The sequence below is a fragment of the Cebus imitator genome, unplaced genomic scaffold, assembly GCF_001604975.1.
Source record: "Cebus imitator isolate Cc_AM_T3 unplaced genomic scaffold, Cebus_imitator-1.0 Scaffold681, whole genome shotgun sequence".
In the NCBI taxonomy this organism is placed as follows: Eukaryota; Metazoa; Chordata; class Mammalia; order Primates; family Cebidae; genus Cebus; species Cebus imitator.
Genome location: NW_016107996.1, coordinates 543,896 through 566,356, shown reverse-complemented (window position 1 = coordinate 566,356; position 22,461 = coordinate 543,896). Strand labels below are relative to the sequence as shown.

The 22,461-nt window shown below is 43.8% G+C and overlaps 1 protein-coding gene and 3 non-coding genes across 5 annotated transcripts; 2 read left to right on the top strand and 2 right to left on the bottom strand.

Annotated features, from left to right (window-relative positions):
• Positions 1–1,033: 1,033 nt before the first annotated feature.
• On the top strand, positions 1,034–1,106 carry TRNAR-UCG. The gene has a single exon. It is a non-coding gene; the product is annotated as a tRNA-Arg (tRNA).
• A 3,792-nt stretch (positions 1,107–4,898) lies between these two features.
• On the top strand, positions 4,899–5,024 carry LOC119469502. Its single transcript, XR_005198323.1, has one exon. It is a non-coding gene; the product is annotated as a U6atac minor spliceosomal RNA (small nuclear RNA).
• A 4,053-nt stretch (positions 5,025–9,077) lies between these two features.
• On the bottom strand, positions 9,078–9,171 carry TRNAI-UAU. Its single transcript has 2 exons — positions 9,134–9,171; positions 9,078–9,113 (listed from the first exon to the last, which is right to left on the bottom strand). It is a non-coding gene; the product is annotated as a tRNA-Ile (tRNA).
• Positions 9,172–12,181: 3,010 nt separating this feature from the next.
• GPX5 (glutathione peroxidase 5) lies at positions 12,182–21,251 on the bottom strand. 2 transcript variants are annotated; one of them, XM_017518422.2, is made up of 5 exons: positions 21,034–21,251; positions 17,372–17,525; positions 15,231–15,348; positions 14,713–14,812; positions 12,182–13,174 (listed from the first exon to the last, which is right to left on the bottom strand). In XM_017518422.2, the coding sequence occupies exons 1-5, from the start codon at positions 21,118–21,120 to the stop codon at positions 12,968–12,970; spliced, it is 666 nt and encodes a 221-aa protein (XP_017373911.1). In that variant the 5' UTR covers positions 21,121–21,251; the 3' UTR covers positions 12,182–12,967. The 2 variants fall into 2 exon arrangements, with proteins under 2 accessions (XP_017373911.1, XP_017373912.1); XM_017518423.1 differs by lacking the exon at positions 15,231–15,348 and having other exon boundaries at positions 21,034–21,122.
• Between the last annotated feature and the right edge of the window lie 1,210 nt (positions 21,252–22,461).

The following is a 22,461-nucleotide window of genomic DNA, read 5'->3' as shown; positions in this document are numbered from 1 at the left end:
CAGGCCTGAGGAGACCCCGTACGCCGGAAGAGACCCCGCAGGCCTGAGGAGACCCCAGAGACCTGGGATTCCCGCCCTGTGGCTTCCCCCCGCCCCGGCACCCACGGGAGAGGCTCCACACAGTCGGCGTTCGTTCGGCGGCGAAGGAGACCCCGTATCCCTGGGATTCCAGCTCCGTGGCTTTCACCCCCACCCCCGCCCCGGCACCCACAGGAGACAGCCCACGCAGCCGCGTTCGTTCCGGGCCAGGCCTCGCGCGCGCCTTTCCTCCCCGTGTTTTTCCCACCGGCACGCCCCTAGTGGGAGGTCAGAACCCTGCGAGCCAGGGGTGGCTGGGTGAAACGAGGAGCTGGAATGAAAACACGACCGCGCCGAAGGGGCGGAACGCCGACTTACCCGGCCTGACGCGCGGCTCCCGCTCCGAGAGGCGGCGCCCCCACCCGGCGGCTGCGCGGATCACAGGCGTTTTCCACGTTATTTCGTCTCGGTACCGGCTAAACGGGGGCTTCTAACTAACGTCTCGCTAGACGGTATTCAGCTGCGGGGCCAGGCGAGGGCGAGGCCACGTTTTAACGATGACTGCAGCTATTGCGGCTGAACTGCCGGCCAAGCTAAGTCGCCGGAGGGTCTTTCTCGTTCACCTGCTGTTTTCATTGACTTCCAGAGGGTCTCCACGCGGAACGCAAACTGACCACGTGCAGTAGTGACTAAGAGGCACATTCGACCCTTTTTCCCTTTCTTTACAGCTTTTTGTTACCGGCTGAGCGAAGCACCGTGGCGCATGCGCAACATTTGGTGTAACTTTCGGTGTCAAGGGTAGGAGTTTGGAGAAAATTGAAATACTTTGCATCAACCTGTTATTGTGTGACACTGGAAAGTTATTTAGCTTTTGTATTATTTACACTATCTTTGAAATGAGGGTAGTAACAGAAATGTCATATAAGTAGAATCATGCAATATATGTATATAAAATCCAGGCTAATAGCCAGGACTGAAAACATTTGTTGCATTTTTTGCAAATATTGAGTCGTGGGACCACGTGGCCTAATGGATAAGGCGTCTGACTTCGGATCAGAAGATTGAGGGTTCGAATCCCTTCGTGGTTGGTTGTACCTTTTTCACTCTCCCGCTCCCAACTCTCAAGCAACACTGCACACCTTCCACACCCCAAAATTATACCATCCATCACTTTCGGGAAGCAAATGTCAAGTCTCTCCAATTCTCTCTTGTGTAAATGTAAAGTGGCATCACTGATGGCTTCTGAGTTGCGAGTTATACAGGTGGGGCCCGCGCACCAGCTTTCAGCTGTTTGTACTTCGGAAGAAGCGCTTGGCCAGGCTGGCACGCAGGTGCCTGGAGCTCGGAGCGGGATGGGGAGAGCGCGCGCCCTGGGCCAGGCGGACCCTCTGCCTGCCGGCTGGGTGGGCTCTGAACTCAGGTGAGTGCAGGTTAAGAAGTTCTGTTCACCAGGTCCCCATTGGGCGCTCGGTGACAAGTTTGACTCGCAGACGCACAAAAAACTGTATCTTGAGAGCCTTGTCTTTTTGAGGTCAGTTTAAATATCGCCCCCTTTCGAAAGGGAAACTTCCCACGTTAGAGGCGCTGAAGGAACACTGGCCATAAAACCCGCTCGTGATTGAGGTGGGTGTGGTCGGCGGCCGGGCGCTTTCTTTCTCCGCCCAGGCCCGCTCCCGGGTTGTCCCTTACGTGGCGGAGCGAGTTAGACTGTCCAAAATACCTCAGGAACCAGCTAACAAGACCTGGAAACAGGAGAAGAGGCGAGCCAGGAAGAGATCTTGAAGATGGAGCGGCCTCTCCAAAAGGCGAAGGCCTTTTTAAATAAACCAGTAAAAGTCAAAAGAATCGTCTGGGCAGGAAGATATAAAAGATAGAACAAAAAAATTAAACCAGTAAACGTCAAAACACAACAAAAGGGCAAAGAATCTGGCCAAATACATTTGAATATTTATATGAAATGGAAAAATTATTAGGACAACATGACTCATTAAGATTCAAGAAAGAATAGCAATAATGAATAGTCAAACCACGAAATACATTGAATTACTGTAGTTGTCAAACGTCTTCCTACTGAGAACCCCATGTCCCATCACTTATCCGGGGATTAAGAGCTAGGAGATCGAGAATGGCCTGGCCAACATGATGAAACCCTGTCTGTACTAAAAATACAAAAAATTAGCCGGGCGTGGTGGCGCACACCTGTAATCCCAGCGACTTGGGAGGCTGAGGCAGGAGAATCATTTGAACCCGGGAAGCAGAGGTTGCAGTGAGGCGAGATCCCACCACTGAACTCCAGCCTGGCACAGAGAGGAACTCCGTCTCAAAACAAAAAGGAAGAAATAAATCCAATGAGACATGATCTCTTCCACAGCACAGAAAAGAGAGGGAAAATACTCACAACTACACTTGCAGAATGCCATAATGATATTTTTCCAGTGTACTCTAAACACTTTTATTGAAGCATAATTGCCGTGCAATAAACTGCACGGTTTAAACTCTGTGTAAGTTTTACATACAATATTGTAATCATGAAAGGACCAGTACAATAATGAACATAGACACACCCCCGAAAAATGTGGTGTGAAAGAATGTACAGAAGCATTTAAAAACACACTCTAGGTCAGGAACGGTGGCTCACGTCTGTAATCCCAGCACTTTGGGAGGCTGAGGCGGGCAGATCACCTGAGGTCGGGAGTTCAAGACCAGCTTGACCAACATGGAGAAACCCCATCTCTACTAAAAATACAAAAAATTACCCAGGCATGGTGGCCCATGCCTGTAATCCCAGCTACTCGGGAGGCTGTGGCAGAAGAACCAATTGAACCCAGGAGGCAGAGGTTGCAATGAGCCGAGATCACACCACTGCACTGTAGCCTGGGCAACAGAGCAAGACTCCATCTAAAAAAAAAAAAGTCTCTTCCCAAAGAGATTAGGAATTATCTGTTTTATGGCCTTCTCCCATGAGGCAAAATCTCTGAGCTAGTGCTCTGAAGCTGAAGGTGGGAACATACATGCTTTTCTCTGAGTAATACCTCTGCTTTAGTAGGTTGGTGGAATGAGGTCTTCAGGTTTTCTTAGCTTGAAACTGCACTGCCAGCATGGAAATACTGCCTTACTAGCTGGAAGAAGGGTGGTTGGGACCCTAATATTTACAGTGGCAACATAGCCTCCATCCATCCCGTAAGAGAGGATTGGGATGCTGCCACTTCTAAGATGCAATCACTGGAAACTCCACAATCAGTAGCTGGAGGGAGGATGAAAAATGCTGATGCCCTGGCCCTCCCAAGATAGCAGCCCTCAGACTGAGGGCCAGGGAGCGAGGGAGCCCTGTGTTCTTCATTGCACTGGTCTGCGGTGGAGTTTTCATTTCAATGAACTGGGAGGGAAAGAGGGAGGATTCCTCTCTGTCTTAGTCTGTTTGGGCTACTTTAACAAAAATATTGTAGACTGGGAAATTTATAAACAACATAAATTTATATTTTATAGTTCAGATGGCTGGGAAATCTAAGATTAAGTTGCCAGCAGATTTAGTGACTGGTGAGAGCTTGTTCTTTGCTTCAAAGATGGCCTCTTGCTGCATCCTCACAAGGCAGAAGGGTGGAAGGGGTAAAGAGCTCTCTCACTCCTCTTATAAGGTCACTAATCCTATCCATCAGGGCTCAACCCTCCTGATTTAGTCATCGCCTAAAGACCTCTTAACACTGTAATACTGGTGACTTAGTTTTAACATGCAAATTTTGAGGGGACACAATCAGACCATAACACTAGTTCAAATACTGCAGACTAATTTTAGTAGATTTTCTTGAATAGATATTTCTTCATTTGCTGTAAGCCCTGAGGACCTTTGCCAGATAGTTTTTTTTGTTTTTTTTTTTTTTTAAGATGGAGTCTTGCTCTGTTATCCAGGCTAGAGACCAGTGGTGCAATTGGTTCACTGCAACCTCTGCCTCCCAGGTTCAAGCGATTCTCTTGCCTCAGCTTCCCAAGTAACTGTGACTACAGGCACCTGCCACCATACCCAGCTAATTTTTGTATTTTTAATACAGATGGGGTTTTGCTATGTTGGCCAGGCTGGTCTCGAACTCCTGACCTCAGGTGATCCACCTGCCTTGGCCTCCCAAGGTGCTGAAATTACAGGCATGAGTCACGGTGTCAGGCACTTTGCCAGAGACTTTTAAATGGTTGATTTGAAAGAAAAGAATTTTCACCAGTTTCACTTGAGAGTAGGTCTCCAGGCTCTTTTCACTCCATGTTGAAAATCAGTCTCTGGAAATACCTGAAACTTCAGGGTTTATTGGTTATAAAAACTATTCACAGCTGTATCATATAGTACTATGAATATATTTCTTATGTGCCTTTTAGTTTTCTGCAGAGTTATTAACTGCCTTTTACTTTTTCTTTATCTTTTACGACCATGTAACCAAATCATTCTCAATTCATTTTCCTGGAATTTAAGCAACTCTCAGTATGGAGAAATACCACAAAGAACCTATCATTTTTAATATTTTTCTTAGTGGTTTCCTCTCTGGAGCCTTCGTCCCCCTGCTTCGATCTGGACGGGTTGTTCTCTAGGCGTGTTACACAGGTGTCTTTCGGAGGCTTTTCTCCCACCGACCTGGGATATACTTTGCCTTCTTCCTGTTTTGGATCCCTGTGTTTTCCTTTTTTCAGTATTGTATCATTTGATGGAGAAAAGCCTCTAGGAATTTTCTGAGAGTGGGACTCTGTCTATAAATGGCTTTATAACACACTCACTTCTGATTGATAGTTTGACTAAGAAATTAGACAAGAAATTCTTTTTGTCATAATTTATGACATTGTTCAATTGTCATTTTCAACTCTTTTTTCTATTAAATAAAACATTTCTAAAGAAAACACGTGCATTGTATGAAAGGAGAGAAGGTTAGCACTCCCCTTGACAAGGATGGAAGAGGCCCTCGGGCCTGACAACACACATACGGTTAAGGCATTGCCACCTACTTCGTGGCATCTAACCATCGTTTTTAAACAGAGATATAGACCAATGGAACAGAACAGAGGTCTCGGAGGCAATGCAACATATCTACAACCATCTGATCTTTGACAAACCAGACAAAAACAAGCAATGGGGAAAGGATTCCCTGTTCAATAAATGGTGTTGGGAAAACTGGCTAGCCATGTGCAGAAAGCAGAAACTGGACCCCTTCCTGACACCTACACTAAAATTAACTCCAGATGGATTAAAGACTTAAACATAAGACCTAACACCATAAAAACCCTACAAGAAAATCTAGGCAAAACCATTCAGGACATAGGTGTAGGCAAGGACTTCATGACCAAAACACCAAAAGCATTGACAACAAAAGCCAAAATAGACAAATGGGACCTAATCAAACTCCACAGCTTCTGCACAGCAAAAGAAACAGTCATTAGAGCGAATCGGCAACCAACAGAATGGGAAAAAATTTTTGCAGTTTACCCATCTGACAAAGGGCTGATATCCAGAATTTACAAAGAACTAAAACAGATTTACGAGAAAAAAACTAACAAGCCCATTCAAAAGTAGGCAAAGGATATGAACAGATACTTTACAAAAGAAGACATACATGAGGCCAACAAACATATGAAAAAATGCTCATTATCACTGGTCATCAGAGAAATGCAAATCAAAACAACATTGAGATACCATCTCACGCCAGTTAGAATGTTGAGCATTAAAAAATCTGGAGACAACAGATGCTGGAGAGGATGTGGAGAAATAGGAACACTTTTACACTGTTGGTGGGAGTGTAAATTAGTTCAACCATTGTGGAAGACAGCGTGGCGATTCCTCAAGGACCTAGAAATAGAAATTCCATTTGACCCAGCAATCCCATTACTGGGTATATATTCAAATGATTATAAATCGTTCTGCTATACGGACATGTGCACACGAATGTTCATTGCAGCACTGTTTACAATAGCAAAGACCTGGAACCAACCCAAATGCCCATCGATGATAGACTGGACAGGGAAAATGTGGCATATATACACCATGGAATATTATGCAGCCATCAAAAACGATGAGTTTGGGTCCTTTGTAGGGACATGGATGAACCTGGACACCATCATTCTCAGCAAACTGACAGAAGAGCAGAAGATCAAACACCGCATGTTCTCACTCATAGGTGGGTGTTGAACAATGAGAACACATGGACACAGGGAGGGGAGCACTACACACTGGGGTCAGTTAGGGGGAAATAGGGGAGGGACGGTGGGGGGTGGGGAGCTGGGGAGAGATAGCAAGGGGACAGATGCCAGATGTAGGTGATGGGGAGGAAGGCAGCAAATCACACTGCCACGTGTGTACCTATGCAAAAATCTCGCATGTTCTTCACATGTACCCCAAAACCTAAAATGCAATAAAATAAATAAATGGGGGAAAAAAAAAAGAAAACACGCAGATGCTTCTTTCTGTTCAGATTTAGTTTAAAATCCAAAAAAAAAAAAAAAAAAAAAAAAAGTTTGGCCTGATCCTGGTATCTGTCTGGTGGGAAGGTACTCAGGAGTATCTGGAAAAGAGGGCTACATACAGCTTCTGACCACCATGACAAGTATGCAACACAAAAGAATTGTCTGTTATAGAATTTTCTTGAAAAAATGTTAGGCAAACTGGAAACAAGCTACCAAGTGTGGCTGTCTGGCATCTCTAAACTACCTCAATTATTTAAAATTAAATATACAAAGGTTTCTCAACATAGATACCAAACCCTTTTCTCCTTATCATGGGTGACAAGGCAAATCAGCACACCTACCAAAGGGACAGCTAGCACTAGGAAAATGCAGGTAGAACGGACTGTGGACTCTGCAGTTTAGTTTACAAAATCAGGCAAGGACGGAGAGACACATCTATCCATTCATACCTCAACTCACTCTAGAGATCTGGAAACTCTATTCAGAGAAGGAACTCTGAGCCTGGTGCAAGGACATAAGGAGTCAGAAGCTTTTACTCCAAAGGTAAATTTGAAAAGCCCAGGATTCCAAATAATTCTGGAGTTTCTGTGCTGTGGTGAGAGCAGAGAGGACCCACTTCTTGGGGCAATGAGAAGATCCCCAAAAGTAACAAACTCCTAACTTACCCTAGGCTCTTACTTTGTACTCAGCACTGTGGTAATGGCTTGTACCCATCATTTATAACTAAATGCAACAGCTGTTTCTTCTGTTTACAGTTCTTCAGGTCAAGGATTTGAGCCGTGTTTAGCTGGGCAATTCTTTTATTGGTTTTATCATGGGTCGCTCATGTGATTGTGGTCATCTGGCAGCTTGACTGAGACTGGGTGGTCCATGACGGTCCCACTAACTTGTGTGGGGTGTCAGCTGGACCGCCTCGCATGGCTGAGATGGCTGAGACTCTCTCCATGCGGTCTTTCATCTAAGATGCTTAATGAGGTTTCCATACACAGTGGTAACAAGATTCTAAGAGTTTAGTGACAAGGTTTCTTGAGGCCTAATCTTAGAACTCCCTCCATTTCTACACCATTTCACAGCATTCTGTTGGTCAAAGCAAATCGTCAAGTCAACTCACATACAACAGGGAGGGAAACAGACTTGCCTCTTCATGACAGCTGCTGCGAGAATCACATGACAGACCTGGTGTGGTGGCTCACGCCTGTAATTGCAGCACTTTGGGAGGCTGAAGTGGGCGGATGGCTTGAGCTCAGGAGTTCGAGACCAGCCTGGGCAATATGGTGAAACCCCGATTCTACTATTAAAGAATACAAACATGAGCCAGGCATGGTGGAGCACACTTGTAATCCCAGCTACTCTAGCAGCTGAGGCATGAGAATCGCTTGAAACCAAGAGGCAGAGGTTGCTGTGAGCCAAAATTGCACCACTGCACTCCAGCCTGGAGGACAGATAGAAACCCTGTCTCAAAAAAACAAAACAAACACAGATACTACAGACGGATATGCATACAGGGATGGCAGGAATTTGTGGCCATTAATCAATTGTTAAAATTTGTTATCAAACAACATGGTGAATAGCCCTTCTATTGATATGTTCATTGTAAATCTTGGTTAAGTAAGTAAATTATCCACTATCACTTTTTTTTTAACCGAGTGTTAATTCAAGTTGGTCTGTAGGTCTTGTTTTGATCCCACCTTTACCTGGTGGGCAGCTCAAGATGAGATCGGGGAGAATGTAAACACTTCAAAATGCAGCACCAGCTGGAAAAGAGCGGGTAGTGATCAGCATCTGCACATGCGCGTCATGAATCTGTGAAGAGGGAGCACTATTGTGTCTCCGGATGTCTCAGATGTTTAAGATTCAGAGGGTGAGGCTTGTGGCCCACACGTAGGCTTTCTGCTCCGCTCCGAGGCTGTAATGCATCGGTTTATTTTTTGATACTCAATACCTGTGTCTCTGTCATAACTATAGACATCACGGGCTTATTAAGAATTCCAGAGGAGTGAAGAAACTGAGGTAGGGAAAGCAGACTCAGACATGAAAATTCCCACGATACAACGATTTAAAAAACCCAAGATCGTTCTTATTTCACAGAGTTGAAAAGTCACAGAGGAGTACTTGGCATTAATTTTTATATATATTCCTGATCTATCTGGGCCTAAGACTGTGAAGGTAGGGTTTCTTTGAGACAGGGTCTCACTCTGTCACCCAGGAACTACAGGTGCGCACCACCACGCCTAGCTAAATTGTAATGTTTTGTAGAGACGGGGTTTCATCACGTTGCCCATGCCTCGTCTTCAACTCCTGGACTCAAGAGACCAGCTCGCCTTGGCCTCTCAAAGAACTATGATTACAGGAGTGAGCCACCACACCCGGTCGTTTCTTATTGAAATGAATACTGTCAAGAGCTGTTTTAGCGAGTGTTGCTGAGGTATTGGACAAAGGCAGACATAAAAAAGGACCGTAAGGTTACATCTGTCATCCATTGCCATAAGCTGGGAATTCTAAGTCAAATCACGTGAGGGTTCTGAGTACAGTCTAAATGAGAACGGTACGTACGTCGCTGAAAGGGTTCTCTAACTCAGTACACGCTCCCCGTTTTTGAATTCCTACAGCTAGGAGAATAGTAAAACTGCTCCAGGTGAGGCTTGAACTCACAACCTCGGCATCGCTCACAGGTGCACTGTCTTATAAGTACCGCGCGCTAACCGATTGCGCCACTGGAGCCATGGAGGAGATGTGGATTTGGAAAGGTATAAGATGCTCATAGAGATTACAGATGAACTCTTCAAACTTTTAAGGCATTAAATCATATGAACTTTAGGCACCTTCTAATACGGGACTTCCACGAATAGGATTGAAAGCAACAATGAAAGGAACCCCGGAATTAGCTGACCCAGAGCCCTTTTCCTCCAGTCTCAGAGATGCCCGGGGACTCGCGGTTGCTGTCACCGGTGCCTAGATTTTCTGCTCAGATTTTCCCACGGCTTCTCTCAAATCAGACAATCATTTAAAAGCATTTGAACGAAAGAAAGTCACATCGGTTCACCAAAAGCAGGAGGCTGAGATGGCTGCATGTAAAATAGACGTGTCAGTCACCGCATTGCGGGCGAAGTCTCCACCAAGAAGCGCGTCTTCCGCCTGCACAAAACCCGCGCGTTTTCCATCCCCCGTTTCGGAGTCCCGCGGGCTTCACATCCCCGCTGTTCCCCTTCCTGTCTCTCCACTCTGCGTTCGGCTACACTATTTGCTGCTTTAAGTGAAATGCCAACCTCTACCCGCATCCAGACACTCGCTGATTTTAAACCTAATAATGTTAAACTACTTTGCTACTCGGAAACACTCAGCGAGTATTTCCTTCACAGAAATCACTGTTTGCGATATATACATGCAACGCAGGCTAAGTAAATGCAGAAAAATAGTAATATCATTATTTGAAAATTTGCTAAAGTCTCATATCTTGAGAAATCCATTGTTTACCTTTGTTGCATTAAATGTCAGGTTTTTTCTATGAAGGTTTAACAAAGAGATTAAATATTTTTTAAAATTTTTGTGAGTTATTGAACTACATAACAAATAGCCCCTCTCACCAGCACATTCCTTTTTTATTTTTTCAGACTGAATGTCCTTTGGCCTTCCTGTGATATACAGTTATCTAGTGGAGTTCCCAGCACTGCATGGAAACCACTTGAACCTGCCCACTTTTATGAACTTTTGATCCCCTATTTTTTTTTTTTTTAGACGAATTTCACTGTTGTTGCCCAGACTGGACTGCAATGGCACAATCCTGGCTCACTGCAACCTCCGCCTCCCAGGTTCAAGCGATTCTCCTGCCTCAGCCTCCCAAGGAGCTGGGATTACAGGCGCCTGCCTCAACACCCGACTCTTTCGTATTTTTAGTAGAAGTGGGGTTTCACCACGTTGGCCAGGCTGGTCTCGAACTCCCGACCTCAGACGATCCACTCACCTCGGCCTCCCAAAGTGCTGGGATTACAGGCATGAGACACCGTGCCCAGCTTGATCCCCAATTTCTACCACCTGCTGAAACAATTTTGGTGTTTCTACTACATCGAGTGAGAGACATTTTTCTTTTTTTCCGAGTGGGAGCCATCTGAACAGTGTGTTGGTTCTTGACAGAGTGTAAATCCTGTATTCAGGGAAAGCGTTCCCGAATCACGGAAGTCTCCTATCTAACTTCAGGTTGCCCTCCCCTTCTTCAGGAACTCTGAGAATCTAGTTTGGTATGAGGCAGATGCTGAGTGGGAGCCGAGACACATAATATTTGGCAGGACAGTCATCTGCATTGTTTTCAAGCAAGAAGGATATGCTAACCCTCAATAAGAAGGGGTAGGCCACTTCTAAAAGTTCTCAGGTTCCTGGAAAATTTGGGGATTTGGATATTGTAATACATCAAACAGAAGTCTCCATCTAATATCTCATAGTTCTTTCTTTTTCAATAAAGGCCATGACTTTGACATAGAAAACGATCTAGGTTGGGAACTTTTTTTTCAGACAATGTCTCTCTCTGTTACTGAAGATGGAGTGCAGTGCTGAGATCTCAGCTCACTGCAGCAGCCATGACTTCCGGGCCCAAGTGATCCTCCTACCTCACCTCCCTAGCAGCTGCGACCATAGGTGTGTGCCACTATGCCTGGCTAGGTCTTTTAATATGGAGAGATGGGGTTTCCGTATGTTACCCAGGCTGATCTTGAACTCCTAGACCCAAGTGATGCTCCCGCCTCTGCCTCCCAAAGTGCTGGGATTAAAGGCATGAACCACCGTGCCCAGCTGGAAGTTAACTTCTTTAGAGTTTTACATACTATTCCTGTGATTAAGTCTTGGGCCTGAAGTTTAGATTTTTGTGTTCAGAAGTTGCAGATAGGAGAGGTCCTTTATACATCCTATGGAGGCACACTTTCACACTTAGCCTTAATTTAATAATATATCATCCTCAGTCTTTAACTGTCTCTCTCCAGAGCATCAATTTCCTCTGGCAACGGCTATCCAATTGTATTACATTATAATATCTCTTCCCCTCATGTTTCTCAAGCACCTAATACTTCATGTCTGCTGGTGCATAACCTTCCTCCGGTTTACCACACCAGTTTGGCAAAAGTTTTGACAACCGCACTGCTCCTTGTGCCACTGCTCATGTGTGCTTCAGCCATCTCCTCGACATCAACCAGATGGTGAACAATTCAGCTTCAATATCTCTTCTTCGCATCTTCTTTCTCAGATCATATTTGGTACCAACAATTACTGGTTGGATTCCCTAGAAAGTAGACTCTAAGATGGATATTTGCATTCAGGAACTTTACTACGGCATTAACTGAGGATCCACGTGGACAGTTGGGGGGTGGCAAAGAAGAGAAGCAGGATTGTCAGAGGGAAAAATCGGGGTGCAGTGCGAGCACAAAATGCTACCGGCCTACTCCTTGGCATGCCTAGAGCTAGTATGGCCCTTCAAAGTTGAGCTAAGTTGAACAGTTAGGGTTTGGCCTTTATGACTCTTAGGGACCAGTAATTGGATACAGGCTGCCCTGGAAAAAGGACAAACTTGGGTTGAGGCAATTCCTGAAGAGGAATGACAACTGAGAGCCATCAGGTGACAACCTTCCAAATGTAAATCTTTCTATCTAGGGGACTCAGATCTTCTGGGCAATACATCATTTGTGACAGAGTAAGAAGGAGGAGGGAGATAAAAAGAGTGGATTTTAAAACCCCCATAGAGATCTTTGATGCTGCAGAAAACATTTTATTGGAGGCAGTGGCAGGGCTCATTCTGAAGCTGAGGAATCCAGGGTTGAGATGGGAAAGCCCATCCTTCAGAAGATAAAGGGCATTCCTGCCCAGGTGCCATAACCTGAATGCACTAAAGACCAGACAATAAGGAAGACTTTTGTAGGGCCAAACAGAGAGGTTCTGGGTCCCACCAGCATGGAGAGGCCCTCTATTCTTGTGAAGCAATGTTCTTACTTCCATAGGAGAATGGCTGGTGGGGGGAGGGGTGTCATGGATGAAAACTGAGACAAAACAATTGGAAACTGATGATACATGTTTGTCCTAGGGGACAAAAAATGTTATGAAGCAGAACCTAAATTGTGTGACTATGACCCCATTGCTATTTCTACACCTCTAGGGTGGAGAGAGTTGGAAGAGTCAGGATGTCTAGGAACGCCCTTCTTCAGGATGTGATGGCCAACTGAACCACTGTTGCGGAAAGGATGATCTCCCTCTGGGGGATATGAGTAATTCAACCTTTAACAGAGGTCTGGGGATTTTAGGTTTCCGTTTTTTTCAGTCTTCACCCACATACTCTTGAGAGGCAAATGAGCAGTAGCCTTCCAAATATAAATCTAGTTTGTGGAGAGTGGAACTCTGGCAGTATGTAGAGGTGATTTACACATGCGGAGCCATGTAGGAAGAGAGTGTGGTGAGAAGATGGATGTTCTTTTTTGGGCAGGGAGAGGGAGCAACTCGTTCGGTGAGAAGCAGGATGGTTCCTGCCCTTAACCCCACCTTCCTATTTGGTTTTGAATTGCTTCAAGTAGGCCACGATGTCTGCCTTGACTAAGCTGACTGTGGCCTGGTGGGACCACCGCATGACAGGGATTCCATTGGGCCCCACCAGGAACTTTTCAAAGTTCCAACGGATGTCATGGACTTTGACAGGGTTCCAGGATATAGATTTGAATGTGCCCAAAATCTCAGAGGGATGAGGACAGGAGTGCTAAAGTAGAGAGATGGAAAAGAGAAACAACGTTATTTGTGCTCCTGGGTGATCCAGACTACTTTCACCCACAGGTAATCCACTCCTTCCTATACCTAGATATTTTAACTTCCTGTTATTCCTAATAAACTGCACAGATTCTTGAATCACCACTATGCCAACTACCAAGAATATGATAGATATTATAGCAAAACCTGCTCTCTTGTGTCTCTCCCCACAACCCCATCACAAAATTTTGCTGCCACGGATAAGACATGTTACCTTTTATGCTTTTGGCTTTCTTTTCTTCCAAGTAAATAGCTTGGATTTGAATGTGGTTTTCCAGGTCTTAGGGTTCCATGGGCCAGTACATTTCAATAATTATTTTTAGGGACCAACACTGAATTATTAATATTTTGTCAAATAACAAAAAAAATTTTTTAAACACCATCATTTTGTCACTTAATTTAAAAAGACCATTGGAAGAATAAACCGCATGTGGGTCATAATTTTTTAATAAAGGGAAGCCCTGTAAGTTAGATGAGTTGAGTTTATAAAATAACTTCTTACACTGTTGCTTTTTTATTTGAGACAGAGTCTCGCTCTGTCACGCAGGCTGTGGTACAGTGGCACGATACACTGTTCTATTGTCTTCAATTTACCAAGGATATGCAAAGTCTTCACTGGACTAGTCTTGGTTCATAGTCCAGCAGTTAGGAACAATTCACTTTGGTAATCTTTAGGGTTCTTTCAGCTCTGGCATTCTCTATGATTAAAAATCAGTGTTTCATAAAAGGTACCTACTATACTGTGTCATATCTGTTGGTTTGTTATTTTGTTTTGTTTTGTTTTGTTTTGTTTTGAGACAGCATCTTGCTTGGTTGCCCAGCGTGGAATGCAGTGGCACAATCAGAGGTCACTGCAGCCTCCAGCTCCTGGGCTCAAGCGATTCTCTGGCCTCAACCTCCTGAGTAGCTGAGACTACAGGTATATGTCACCACACCCAACTAATTTTTTTATTTGTTTTGTAGAGACAGGATCTCACTATGTTGCTCAGGCTGGTCTCGAACTCCTGGCCTCAAGCAATTCTACTGTCCTGCCTCAGCCTTCTTAAGTGCTGGGATTACAGGCATGAACCACTACACCCAGCTATGTACCTGATGGTTTCTAACTCTCTCTCCAGTATAACCTCACCAAGGGTAGAGACAGTGCCTTATTCATCTTTATATCCTTATTACTTAGATTGCTTTATAAATAGCGGGCACTCATTCAATGTTCCTAGAATGAATGAATGAATGTCAATGAGCAAAAGAGCGTGGTCCAAGTAAAAGTTACCATTCCACACAACTCTCTTCACCACACAAAGTTAGCGCCCCAGAGATAACTCACAGATTAATCTCCAGATTAGCATGTGGAATGTGGAATGCTGATCTGGAGATTTCCTCCAAAAAGACCTATCCCACCTCCAGGCATGAGCCCTTGGATCCATTTCTGCCCCACCCACTCTATGCTAGGAATATTGGAAAAGAGGAGGAGGCTTATGCCAGGAATTCACTCACCTTCAAGAAGCTGAAGACTTTCTGTTCTTTTTCACCATTCACATCTCCTTTCTCAAAAAGCTGGAAATTAGGTACAAATCCTCCCCCTGGACGGACATACCTGCAACAAGCCATAATGTTCCCAGGAAGCTCCAGGATATGCAAGAAAAGGTTATAATGGGACACTCAGATTTGAAGTCATGAGAAAGGGCAGAAAGAGGGAAATATCATTGTGGGTGGGAGGTATATGGCTATGTTTTGACTTGGGGCTCTCTGATTCACTTTATTTCTCTCTATCCCACAGCCCATCTCTTTTCCTCCATCCCTGCTGTCTTCCCTAGCCCATCCAAGTCTCAGCCAGGGATGGAGAGAGAGTCTCTGGAAACCGCCTGACTCTCATCCAGGTAAGCCAAAGTTAAACTCTGCTTGCAATGCCTGTTAATCCACACCTCCCCAGGAAGTTCCTGAGCTAGAAGGGCCTCTGGAGACTGTGGAAAGGCACACAGGCACCTCCTGTTGGATTTCAAGCAGGCACTTACTTGAGCCCAGGAAGAATCTCTTTGTTATCTCCTGGTTCTTGCTTTCCAAACTGGTTGCAGGGAAAGCCCAGCACAACTAGACCAAAGGGCTTCAGCTCCTCCTGGAGTGCATTCAGTTCTGCGGTTAGAGGAGGGACAACATGTTGGTCTGGGTAGACATTCTGCCTTGTGCAGGGATCTTTCCCTGGGGTTACCCATTTTTCAGAGAAGGAAACAGAGGCCCAGGCAAAGAAACAGCTCTAGATCAGCAGGGCTATTAGTGGCAGAGCTGAAGTTAGAGTCTGCATCTTCCCTTGTGCGCTCAAAAGCCCTTTGCTATGCTGCAGTGTTTCCCATACCTGCAGCATAGCAGAATCAGCTGAAGGCCCTTCCCTAAAAATAGGGATGCCCAGGTCCCATTTCAGAGAATTTTCTGTTCCTCTGAAATGGGGCTTAGTCATCTTTACTATTCAAAAGCTCAACAGGTGATTTTTAAATAAATAATACACTGCTCATTATTTTGCCTTCCCTGGTTGGTTAATTGATAGCTTGAATCTTTCTTTTTTAAGGGAAAAGACACAGACAATGAGGACCAAGCTTCTGTCTGTGCAGTCTGGCTCACCCTGAGTGGAGTGGAAGTAAAACTGATAAAGGCAAAGAGAATCAGAGAAATTTGAAGTCAAGCATCCTAACATTTTTCAACAATCCTCAAGATGCTGAAGATGCATTCTTCCTAAAAATCCTCAGTGGTTTGCTGAAACACAAACTTCAGCCACCTTCTTCCACCACCAGGAAGTTTTCCAACTTGTCTGCTCAGACTCTTATAATCATCTTCTTTGTTAACCCTTTCTAAGCTAGATGCCTTTAGTCCCTTGACAAACACTAACCAGCCCCACTGAGATACAGCTTAGCCAACTGGTGCCTCCTCTAGACCTTGTTTAAACAGAGATTGCCTTTCTGTTGTCACAGGGTTCCTCGGTACCTCTCCCTATATTCTTCCGTTACCTGTTAGTTGAAGAGTGGAAACTGAATAAATCGATTCTTAAAGTCCCTATAAACTGGGAAAATAAATTATGGTCCAATAAATATTATTCAGTCTTGAAAAATAATGTGGAAATGATCTGAACTCAAATGTATTTTGTTAATTAAAAAATCAAGGCAGCAAATAGTATTTATCGTGTGTTATCAGCTGGGAAGGGGGAAGTAGAAAAAAGAATCTATCTATGTGTTCTATAAACATGATAATATTGGTCTACCAAAGGGAGGGGAAGAAGGCAGAAAACTTTAGTTCTAATTTTTTTTTCTTTTGAACTTTGAGACTTGTGAACATAATACCTATTCAAAACATAATTAAAAACAAAAAAAGGAGGTCTTATTATTTCAAATATAAAAGGTATATTTGTCTCTGGTATAATCCATCCTGATCATTATTTGCTGATTTTTAAACCACATGCCCTAAAACATGAGAATGATAAAATTCTTCCCTGAATAATGTGCAAAAAGGGAGAAAAAAGTACATCCTAAAAGGGGGTTGAGGTTGGAGAGGGAGTGTTTGCTTCTATGACAGCCTCATCTGCCAGCTCTCATGCTAGTCAAATGTAGTTCCAGGTATAAAACTTCTTCTCCTTGTCATTGCAAGGTACCTGTAAAACCGTGGAAAAGTCTCAAAAACATGGATCCTCTGTCCTGTATTTATCAAGAAGACTTCTATAATCATCTGAGAGGCTCCTAGTTCTCAGGTATATATTGATTCCCCTGGAAATCTCAGGGAAAAGCAGAGGCAGACCATGGGGAAGGGGTCAGCACATTTTTTCTGTAAAGGGCCAGATAGCAAATATTTCAGACTTCGTGGCCCATATGGTTTCTGTCACCATTACTCCTACAACTGCTGACCTCTGCTTTACAGCATGAAAGCAGCCATAGGTGATGTGTAAATGAACAGGGATGGCTGCATTCCAATAAAACTTTGCTAACAAAGACAGGCTGACCAAATTTGGTCTGTCCGCCAGAGCTTGCTGGCTTCTGACATGGGGATGAAGTCAAGTGATTATGAGTATTTATTTTGGGTACATAATTAGAATTAAAATATAATTCCAAGTATAATTTAGACTATAATCAAATGGAAAATTTAGTCCTAAAGAGATGTAGCTATGAATTCTTACCAGGATATTGTGCTGTCAGACCACAGTAGGTAGCCACGTTGACAAAGAGGACGTGCTTGCCCACATACCGCTTGAAGGGAACGTATTCCTTCTTATTAAGCATGATGGCCTCATAGTCATAGATGGTGCCTTTTTGATCTCTGTGACAATCCATCTGGAAGATTTTTTTTTTAAGTGATAATATTAGTAACAAGAATTCCTAGCACCTGTGTAACCTTTCAAAGAAGTCAAACGTTCTAACCAAGACCTAGAAAACAAATAAGAGTTGTCTAAAGTGTCGATGACAAGACTGAAACTTGGTTCTTGTAACTTGGAAATAAAAATCCAAATCTCATAAACCAGACAGAGAAAGACAAGCATAGCATTTTCTCACTTATTTGTGGGTTCCAAAAATCAAAACAATTGAACTCATGGAGACAGAATAGAAGGATGGTTACCAGAGTCTGGGAAAGATACTAGGAGAATGAGAGGGAGGTTGGGATGATTAATGGGTACAAAGAGAGATAGTTAGAAAGGATGAATAAGACCTAGTATTTGATACCACAACAGGGAGACTACGGTCAGTAATCATCTAACTGTACACTTAAAAATAACTAAAAGTGTATAATTGGATCATTTGTAGAAAAAAGGCTAAATGCTTGAGGGGATGGATACCCCATTTTCCATGATGTAATTATTACACATTCCATGTCTGTATCAAAACGTTTCCTGCACCCTATACATATATACACTTACTATGTACCTGTCCTCCCCCAACCCCTCCACACACACATAAGAATCAAGTCTCCTTTTTTTTTTTTTTTTTGAGACAGAGTCTTGCACTGTTGCCTGGGCTGGAGTGCAATGGCACGATCTCGGCTCACTGCAAACTCCGCCTCCCGGGTTCATGCGATTCTCCTGCCTCAGCCTCCTCAATTGCTGGGATTACAGGCGCACACCACCACATCTGGCTAACTTTTTGTACTTTTATTAAGACAGGGTTTCACTGTGTTGGCCAGACTGGTCTTGAACTCCTGACCTTGTGATCTGCCCACCTCGGCCTCCCAGAGTGCTGGGATTACAGGCATGAGCCACCACACCTGGCAGGTCTATTTTGAAAGATATGAGATGCCAGGAAATGCACAGATAACGGAAAAGAGTATTGATTCATAAGCTGAGTTGGTAGGAGCTGGAAGTAACTAGGGCCGAAGCGAAAAGCACACTTGCCTTTCATGCTTCTGTGAAAAAGAGGCTACTCCTTAGCTTTGGATAGAAGGCCTCCTGCCTGTACTCTCTGAGAAGGGCAGGTTTTAATTGCTGACCTATTCTTAGGATACCTTAGTTGTTTCTCTTTCCCCAGGTCTTCTGACTTCTTACTCCGCTTATCAGCAAGTCAAGTAGAAAGAGCACTGCCCTGGCAATCAGGGGCCAGCTCCATTGTTAAATTCCTTGGTGAACCTGGGCAATTCCCATACCTGGCCCTCAGTTTCCCCTTGAGTAAAATGAAGATATTTATCTAGATTCTTGCTAGAACTTCAAGGGGGCTTCCATGTTTAACATTCTAGAATCTAATATTATCCCCACCTTGAATCACTTTCTCCTGTCACTCACTTGCCAATATGGTGGTTGTGTAAGCCAATACTGTGAAATCTCAGCTTTCAGTAGCTCTCAAGAAAGGAGATGGAGAACCCTAAGGTCCATCTGCAAGTGAGTCCCTGAAATCTGTCGGGCAGCATCCAACCTGCCAGTCACCCGGCTCCTCAGCCCACTGTGCTCTAGGTGTCTAACATCCACCTCCATCCTCCATTCCACCTATCCCATTCCTTCTCAAATATCGCAAACATATTAATAGTTGAGCCGACGTCCACACAACATTTGTTAAGTTCCACATAACAGAAATTAGTCCTGCCTGAAGTTCTCATTGCATGTTCTTTCATTAAATTCCTCTACAAGGCAGGTCTCATCTTATTCCTCCTCTGTGTCTAGAACCTTACAGGGTGGTTCATGCAGTTCCCGAAGTGTACTGAGGCCACAGTGCTCACCAGCACATGCCGATCCCTTTTCTTATACTCAGGAAGCTCCCACAAATTGCTCATGGAATACAGAATATATACAACAGGAATATGAAAAGGAAGCTATATGTCCAAACCATCCAGTGAGAAAAAGGTAGAAAGGAACTGGCTGGAGAAAAGACAGAAGGACATTATCTGATACAGAATGTCCAGACTTAAACTAGGATTAAACTAGGCTTCCTGGAAATGCATTAGTCTAGTAAGAATTTTGAATACCATCTGCCCCCATTCAGAGAAGGAGTAATATAAAACAAAACAAAACACAACACAACTTTTGTCCAGTCCTGTAAGCCCACTGATTCTATCACTAGCATACTAGGTTGTAGCTACTCACTTCTTACTCTTGGGGAAAAAGATATCTTTCTATGCAGGTTTCTACACCTTTCCCTAAGTTTATACACGCATACATGCACCACCAAAACTAAGGCATCTATAAAGAGAATACGGTGTAAAAGCATTCGTTCCTATCTCCATGTTGCCTAGTTTCAAGTTAAACATTTGTGAGAATTTGCCCTTTTTTTTCTTTTGCTGCTACAATGACAATCACTCACAGTCATGTTGGGTAGCAGGATACAAGAGCTTAGAGAGACTCTTAATTTGAAGACTCCTTTTAGCCCAGTTTAATTCTGATATTGACTGCTGTTCCAAATTTATTGAAGTCCATATAACATGTATCCATTATCTCTAGATGCAGTTTTTATTAAGCAAACTCTGCAGCCCAGAGTTTCCACACTCAATTAAGCACCACAGGTAACACAAAAACCACATCGGTTCTCAAAATAGAAGTTGAGCCAGCAAGTTATCTAGTTAATTTTAGAGGCAAGGGGTGGAGAGATCTAATTAGAGCTGCATTTTGTAGAATGTATTATACGCATAACAACTGTTGTTCACCCACCCATAAAGCAGTTGCTGTTACCGACAAATTTACAATGAGAAAACAGAGGTCAACTCGTCTAAAGCCCATTTACTTCATGATTATTTTTTGCCTACAAGTCACCTCATTCACTATTATCCTTTCCTACACTGCCCCTTCTGCTGCCAGACACATGTGTCTTATCAATAAGGTCATGAGCCATGAATTGGGCAGAGAACTGAGGCCAGAATCCAAGATGCCTGACTCCAAATCATAGGGCTCTGCTTTTTTTTTTTTTTTCTCATGTTTTATGTTTCTCTCATAACTCTCTGACTTTATCCATCCTTAAAACTTCCACATTCATTTTTTCCTACTCTTCAAGGGGTTCTTTGGAGCTGTGTCTGAGATGAGACCACTCAGCCTCTCCTCTAAACCCCAGTCCCCACCTACTCTAAGGCCCATCGCTGCCCCAGCCTAACCCCAGCTTCTGAAGTGATGTGGCTGGAGAGGTCTCCAGGGGGCTCCCCCTGAAGAAGGGGAGAAACGACTACAGTATGGACACCCTTTCTTCCCTAGTCATATTCAGCTCAAGGAACACCCATCCATAGGAGTGAAGAAAATTCAAGGAGGAAAAAAGCAAGGTTTAGTGGAACTAGCAAAGAAGAAGACATCAGGAGTCTGAGTCTTACAAGGACTGGAGGGCAGGATCTAGAAGCAGGACAGAGAGTGACTACCGCGCCTCTCCGAAGCACACTCACCTTCAACTTCTCCTGCTTGGGACTTGCTTGCACAAAGCAGGTTAGGAGAACAGGGAGCAGATGAACGGCCCTTAACTGTACAGTCATGACTAGTGCTTGCAGCTTGCTAGTCTGGAGGCCTGAGGTCCTTGCCCACCTCTGCAGTCTTGGTATTTTGGCAGGGACTTAGCCCAAGCCCCCAGAGGCCAATCGCAGGACTGCAAGGATTCCTGATGCATGAGGTGGGCGTGAGGACCGCAGAACGCAAACCACATCCTCTCCCACACATGCTCTGTGAGCACTCAGTGCTCAGCAGTGCAATGAGGATTTGCGACTCATAAGTTCTGGGAAAATTATAAATGGATGATGGCAACCCCTCTGAGGTCCTTAAAGACTACTGTCTGCTTTCCTCAAGGGATGAAAGTGTATAGATGCTGACACAGCCTTCCAGATACTGCAGTAAAGTCACTACAAAAGGGTTGGTGTAGACATTCCAAATGTTACTTCTAATATTATTTGAGTTTAAATAAAAAAATCACGAGATGGGCCAGCTATCTAGGATCTCTCAAAAAGAGTTGGGAAGAAACTGGCCTGAGGAAGGGAAATAGTCACAATGTATGCAAAGGACAGCAGATTAATACAAAGGCTTAGAAATGCTTTCAAGTGCTTATATACCAGTAAGAAAAAACTATCAGACCAACAGAAGAAAACGGGCATGAAACAGAAAATCAACTGGCATCTGTAATAGGATACAATGTTCTCTCTCACCAATAATCAAAGACGTATAAATAAGAAAATACACATTCTGCATTTATCAGATTGGCAGAAGTTAAAAGGAATGGTGGTTCCCAGCCTGGGCTCAGTCTGGTATAGGAGGCTCTTACGAGATGCGTGGGGGAATGGGGAATACTGATGTTGCCAGCTTTCTGGACAAGAATCTGACATTCTGAATGCAGTGCTTTAAAAAAGTAAATATCTTTTTAAAAATAATTATATATTTACAAAAATTGCAAGCATTCCTCTTTTTTCTATTTTTTTAACTTTTAAGTTCAGGTTTGTTATATATGTGCAGGTTTGTTATGTATGTGCAGGTTTGTTATATACTCAAACTTGTGTCATGGGGGTTATACAAATTATTTCATCACTGAGGTATTAAGCCTAGTATCCACCAGTTATTTTTCCTGCTCCTCTCCCTCCTCCCACCCTCCACTCTCTAACAAGCCCTAGTGTGGGTTGTTCCCCTCTATGTGTCCATATGTTTTCATCGTTTATCTCTCACTTATAAGTGAGAACATGTGGTATTTGGTTTTCTGTTCCCGCATTAGTTTGCTAAGAATAATGCCCTCTAGCTCCATCCATATCCCTGCAAAAAATATAATCTTTTTTCACGGCTGCATAGTATTCCATGGTGCATATGTACCACATTTTCTTTACCTAGTCTATTATTGA